Here is a 7,223-nt window from a genome sequence, read left to right on the forward strand (position 1 = left end):
ATTTTGCATGCTTGTGAGGTTGTGATTTCTGAAGAAGGGTCTAGGCCTGAAACGTCAGCCTTCCTGCTCCTCTGATGCTGCTTGGCCTGCTGTGTTCATCCAGCTCTACACCTTGTTATCTCTTGCATGCTTGTGAAATACATTTTGTTTAATAAACATAACTATTTGTTTCTTATAAAAGAAACCTGCTTGACTGACCTTTCCATTCCAAAGCTAATGTAGAGAAAGCATATTATCAGGGCTTAGATAAAAATATTTTTTATTTTATGTTGACATAAAGCAGTGTGAGTATGGCAACAGCGTACTCTTCCCATCTAAAGCATAACACTACACCCAACAAATATATGTTTGTCAATTAGAAATGCAAGCTTTCCTGAGATTAGTTAAGATTCAGTTATAAGTGTAGAAATTTACTCATTAGGAGAACAGCTTAGAGGAATGGATAACTCTTTTATAGTTTGTTAGTGGTGATTCAACTGGTAGTTCCCTCACCTCTAGATCAGAAGGTGGTGCATTTGAGTCCTACTTGAGGCTTTGCAGTGCTGAGGAAGTGTGGCATGGTCAGATTTGCTGTTTCTCCGATAAAAGTCCCATCTGCTCTTTCACGGGGATAAAAGACCCTCACAGCACTATTCCAAAGAAGATCTCCTAGGTATTCTAGTGAATATTTATCCTTCAATGAGCTTCATGTTGCTGTGCTCAAATTTGTTGTAGTGTTTCCTACCTTGTAATGCTGATTTTAAATTCATTTTATAGATTGTATGTCACACTGACATCCTGAGGTTGTGAAAGCCATGCTATAAAAATATTCTTTCATTTCGATATCTCAAAGGAACACTTCAGAAATAGTTCAGCTGAAAGGAATTTCTTGTATTTGTCTGAAAACATTTGACCACAAGTGCATTAACTTTGATCCATTCAATATGTTGGTTCTCTAATATTAGTTTGTCAACCATCCAAGGAGTTTAGCCTACACTAAACTCAAATTACATCAACTTCTGATACTAATCATAATCAGCCATAATTTAATGCTGAGGAGACACTTGAATTCCTTGTAATCTATTATTTACTTTGCAATCTACTTGTTCAACTAATTATTTTAATTCTTGATATTCAAGCTTAAATTCCACTAAGATGCTAAAGATTTCTTGTCTGGCATCTTTGATAATTGGTGACAAAAATGTTCAGTTCATTCACTCAATAGCTTGCACAGATGGAAGATTCCTGATGCAAATGCTAATATGAATCTTAATTAGTTGATGCAGGTTAGTTTGGCAGGCCAAATTTAGATAGTATCTCAAATATAAAATGAATGGTAAACACAAATTCTTTGTAGCTTGGAGATAAAGTAAGGGCTATGCTTTCGGGTAGTGCTTTTATCAGGTAGGCAATGGCCTAGTGGTATTATCGCTAGACTATTAATCCAGAGACTGAGGTAATGTTCTGGGGACCTGGGTTCGAATCCTGCTGTGGCAGATGGTGGAATGTGAATCCAATAATAATCTGGAATTAAGAATCTAATGATGACCGTGAACCCATTTCCGATTGTCAGGAAAAACCCATCTGGTTCACTAACGTCCTTTAGGGAAGGAAGTCTGCCATTCTCACCTGGTCTGGCCTACATGTGATTCCAGGCCCACAGCAATGTAGTTGACTCTTAACTGCCCTCTGGGCAATTAGGGATAGGCAATAAATGCTAGTCTAGCCAGCGATGCCCACATCCCATTAATGAATAAAACAAAGTTCATTTGCATCATATTTGCCTAATATCACAACCAAGAATATTGCAACACAATTTATGAAACCTGAAATGATAAATAAGTAATATTGTACTTAGAACAATGTAAGTGTCTCATTTTAACAAGCAAATCAAGAGAATATAGGAAAACAAACTCCCTCTAATAGAAAAAAAAACCCTCCCTCCACTTCACTTTCCTGCCACAAAAGTGAACAGAAGGTGAGTTTGCAGGCTTCTACTGATGTCCGAACCTTTGTTCTTTCCTCAAAGTTTTTTTTTCCAAACAAAACAACAGAAATTAGAACCATGCTAGGGCATGATTCACAGGCATCAAGGCAGATTATTATCACTGTGTGGCACCATCTAACAGCAAGTCTACTTCTCGAATAAAAAATACATTGTAAAATTTGGACAGTCAAACTGGTTTAAATTTCCTCATTGTCAGCATAAACCCCAAACCCACTGTGAACTTCTATTTGCGTGACTTCAATTTTGTTTTGTTTCTGAAATGTTATTCATTTCTTTCTTTTAAAAGCAGGAGACATAAGTATAGATTCCAAAAAGTAATTGTTTTTGTTTCATCTTTTAATTGCATAATTTTGTCACAGTTATGCCACCAAGTTATGATACTGGTTACTATACAGCACCCTCCATTAAATCTTTTCCTTTTGCTAATCTACTTCTCTTTGCACAGAGGTGACATATTTGTTGCTAAAGTTTATATCTCTTGTGATCCTCCATGCAGGGTAACTTGCTTACTTAGGCTTTTCCAATCACAAGCAAGAGGAGAACCAGTTCCTTTTTCGCCAGAAGTGTTAAAATAGTGAAACATTTTTGGGGGCGAGGAAAAGAAATAATTAAATATTTATTTTCATTTTCAAAGAATTTAACCTACTGATCCCATTAGTTCAAAAGTACCTTTTCTATAACCATGATGCAGTTGTATAGGTGGAAAATAAGCTACAGTCATCCAACAAAATCAGTTCATCGAAAAGTATAAAAATGTAATGAGCATGACACATTTTCATTGCAAATTTCAAAACAATCAAAATCCGGCACATTCTGCAGCTGGACTTTTCATCTGTCATTCAGTAGAAATTTCACATTATTTTTGACTTCAGAACTTCATTCTCTGAAGGGAATGTTTGACTTTCACCAACCAGTGGCGGTGATCGGTCAGCATGATATGCATCCATTGCCAGTTCTTCCTTTGTTGTTTCTGGTTTATTAGTCAGGGTGTGGTAAATTCCCATGGCCTGTGACATATAGTATGAAGATGTTCAGTGTTTAACTCAAACAAGAATAGAAACAGACAAAGTAATGATTTCACAGACAACATGCAACAACCCAAAACACCACATTAGCATTAAATTCAATAATTTTCAGAAAGGAATGACACGGAGTAATTAACTTGGTTGATGACAATCATTGATACTAGAATTCTACCAAATAATAATGAAAAAAGATAATTTTAGCAGGATAACAACACCCTAAGTCTTTCCATTCCCATGCATCGTAATTTTGAATGTGGGCCTAACAACCATGTCCGTGCATTCCTGTTCCATTTTAATCTTGCCCTCCTTCACGTAGTGGCTAACAGAAAACAACTGTTATCAAATGCTGAGATAACAAGGTGTAGAGCTGGATGAACACAGCAGGCCAAGCAGCATCATAGGAGCAGGAAGGCTAACGTTTTGGGCCGAGACCCTTCATCAGAAATGGGGGAGGGGATGGGGGTTCTGAAATAAGTAGGGAGAGAGGGGAGGCGGAAAGAAGATAGATAGAGGAGAAGATAGGTGGAGAGGAAACAGACAGGTCAAAGAGGCGGGGATGGAGCCAGTAAAGGTGAGCGCACCTCCCAGTCGTGAACCATTTCAACTCCACCTCCCATTCCTCAGACGACATGTCCATCCTGGGCTTCCTGCAGTGCCACAACAATGCCACCCGAAGGTTGCAGGAACAGCAACTCATATTCCGCTTGGGAACCCTGCAGCCCAATGGTATCAATGTGGATTTCACAAGCTTCAAAATCTCCCTTCCCCCTACCGCATCCCAAAATCAGCCCAGCTCGTCCCCGCCTCGCTAACCTATTATTCCTCCCACCTATCCCCTCCTCCCACCTCAAGCCGCACCCCCATTTCCTACCTACTAACCTCATCCCGCCCCCTTAACCTGTCCGTCCTCCCTGGACTGACCTATCTCCTCCCTACCTCCCCACCTACACTCACCTTTACTGGCTCCATCCCCGCCTCTTTGACCTGTCTGTTTCCTCTCCACCTATCTTCTCCTCTATCCATCTTCTATCCGCCTCCCCCTCTCTCCCTATTTATTTCAGAACCCCCTTCCCCTCCCCCATTTCTGATGAAGGGTCTAGGCCCGAAATGTCAGCCTTCCTGCTCCTATGATGCTGCTTGGCCTGCTGCATTCATCCAGCTCTACACCTTGTTATCTCAGATTTTCCAGAGCTGCAGTTTCTACTATCACTGTTATCAAATGCTTCCTCTTTCTGCAGAAAATGTCAAGCATAGTACGTTTGTAAAGTTCCAAACCAAATGTAAAGAGTTATCGAACAGATGTATATCACATTAGTGGGAAAGCTTGTTGGCATACGCAACCATAGACCTTTCTGCAGGGGAGAAAAAGAAATCATCTGGACTTCACGGATGTGTTCTTTAAATAAAGGTTTTCAAATTAGACTTAGAATAATATATAGAATCTAGTGGGCAAGTCATTCACTTTTTAAAAAAGAACTTCAAGAACTTCCAACTGCTACAGATTTCTGAAGAAGGGTCCCGACCCAAAACTTCAACTTTCCTGCTCCTCTGATGCTGCCTGGCCTGCTGTGTTCCTCCAGCTCCACACTGTGTTATCAATGAACCAGATGGGTTTTTCTGACAATTGACAATGGATTCATGGTCATCATCAAACTCTTAATTCCAGATTTTTACTGAATCCCTCAAACTAGCTGCTGTTACGGGATTCAAACATGGGTCCCCAAAACATTATTTGGGTTTCTGTCCAGTGACAATACCACTAGGCTATCACCTCCGCAATTGTTTCCCTTTATAGGAAAGTCTAGGACCAGAACGTCATAGAGATGTACAGCATGGAAACAGGCCCTTCGGTCCAACTCGTCAATGCTGACCAGATATCCTAAATAAATCTAGTCCTACTTGCCAGCATTTGGCCCGTATCCCTCTAAACCCTTCCTATTCATGTATCCATCCATATGCCTTTTAAATGTTGTAATTGTACCAGCCTCCACCATTTATTCTGGCAGCTCATTCCATACACGCACCACGCTGTGTGTGAAAAAGTTGCCCCTTAGGTCCTTTTCAAATCTTTCCCTCTCACCTTAATCCTATGCCCTCCAGCTTCCTGACCCGGTGAAAATGACCTTGGCTATTCACCCTATCCATGCCCCTCACGATTTTATAAACCTCTATAAGGTCACCCCTCAGGGTCTGACTCTCCAGGGCAAGTAGCCCCAGTCTATTCAGCCTCTCCCAATAGCTCAAACCCTACAAGCCAGCAACATCCTTGTAAATCTTTTCTGAACCCTTTCAAGTTTCACAAAATCCTTATTATAGCAGGGAGACCAGAATTGAACACAGTATTCCAAAATTGGCCTAACCAATGTCCTGGACAGCCATAACATGACCTTCCAACTACCATACACAATGCACTGACTAATAAAGCCAAGTGTACCAAATATCTTCTTCACTATCTCGTTTACCTGCGACTCCACTTTCAAGGAATTATGAACCTGCACTCCAAGGTCTCTTTGTTCAGCAACATTCCCCAGGACCTTACCATTTAGTGTATAAGTCCTGCCCCGATTTGCCTTTCCAAAATGCAGCACCTCACATTTATCTAAATTAAACTCCATACAATAATCTTCAGATAGAATTGCCTAGAGGATAATTCATCTCAGCCTTGTCCAGTAATCCCCATCATCACACATACCATTGTTCAGCCAATTTAGTTCACTCCATCAAAGTGTTGACAGCACTGAATAATGCAAAGGCTAGGGGCCCTGACAACATTCCAGCAATAGTACTGAAGAAAAACCAAAAGAACTGTGGATGCTGCAAATAGTACTGAAGACTTGTGCTCCAGAACCTGTTGCACCCCTAGACAAGCTGTTCCAGGCACAGTTACAACACTGGCATCTACCTGACAATGTGGGAAATTGCTCATGTCTGTCCTGTACAGAAAGCATAATCTCAGAGTAAAGGCTGACTTGTAAGAAGAGATGAGGAGGAATCCCTTCTGAGGATACTGAATCTGTGGGATTATTTACCGCAGAGATCTGTAGGAGCTATGTTGTTAATTCTATTCAAGGATCAGTAAAGGAATCAAGGATTATGGGGCAAAGGCAGCAAAATGGAGCTGAGGATTATCAGATCAGCCATGATCTCATCAAATGGTGGAGCATATTTGATGGGATGAGTGGCCTATTTATGACCCTATGTTTTCTGGCACATGTAGAAACTTCAGTAGTCCGGTGGGGTGGGGAGAGGGAGAAATAACAAAGGAAAATATAACCCACCAAATAAAGGAGAGTAAACTCAGGAGCTCAAAAGTATGACCTCATTCTTGATGTACTTTGATTTACAGGACACGTTTCTTATACAGCACTCAACAAAACGCTATATACATGACACTCATCACTGTATAACCATGTGTTGATATTTCCTCAAAAAACTCAAAATGGTGAAATATAACTTAAGGTCTTTATATATCCAAGACAATTGTCCTGATTAGCCAGTATATTTATACAACTTCACAAATTTTATCATCATGCTTTGTAGGTTTACTCATAATCAAGACCCACAGGCCTCCAGGCTTGTATTCCCTCATCCCATCTACCATTTCTGAACTTTGCTGTAAAATTTCTTGCCTGCACCACATCTCATTTCTGAGGATTTTTTTTGGAAAGTCAAGGCTAGTGTCACCATGCATTCCCTTCAGTTTTCTCAAACTACTTATTGATCTGACTAATATTTGCTACCTTATTAGTTTTTTGGCTCAATTTGTAAAGCACTTCGGAAATTTAGATTGTTGTATTGTTATTTCTTCAACTTTTAGATATTCCTTGTGTATTTATCTCATTAAAATATATACAATTCTGAAGAGGCTGGACAAACTGGACGCAGGGATGGTGTTTCCTCTGGCAAGGGGTACAGAACAAAGGGTCACAGTCTCCGTATACGTGGAAAGCCATTTTGGACTGAAATGAGGAGAATCCTCAGAATCCCCAGTGATAAGGAAGAACTGTAGGAAAAGAGCGAGCCAGCTATGGATGTCTAAGGAAATAAAGGAAAGTATCAAATTGAAAAAAAAACACATACAAAAAAGCTAAGAGTAGTGGGAAACTAGTAGACTGGGAAATCTTTAAAGGCCAACAGAAAGCCACAAAAAAAGTTATAAAGAAGAGTAAGATAGATTATGAGAGTAAACTAGCTCAGAATATAAAAACAGG

The 7,223-nt window shown here is 40.0% G+C and overlaps 1 protein-coding gene across 1 annotated transcript in view; it reads right to left on the reverse strand.

The window, feature by feature from the left end:
* Positions 1–2,305: 2,305 nt before the first annotated feature.
* The window catches only part of stoml2 (stomatin (EPB72)-like 2), a 36,002-nt gene continuing 31,084 nt past the window's right edge, over positions 2,306–7,223 (reverse strand). Inside the window, exon 8 of the mRNA XM_048595421.1 lies at positions 2,306–2,994. Coding sequence (XP_048451378.1) covers positions 2,839–2,994 — 156 coding nt within the window. The 3' untranslated portion in view covers positions 2,306–2,838. The remainder of the gene's footprint in view (positions 2,995–7,223) is intronic.

This window comes from Rhincodon typus, chromosome 1 (assembly GCF_021869965.1).
Source record: "Rhincodon typus isolate 14 chromosome 1, sRhiTyp1.1, whole genome shotgun sequence".
Classification (NCBI taxonomy): Eukaryota; Metazoa; Chordata; class Chondrichthyes; order Orectolobiformes; family Rhincodontidae; genus Rhincodon; species Rhincodon typus.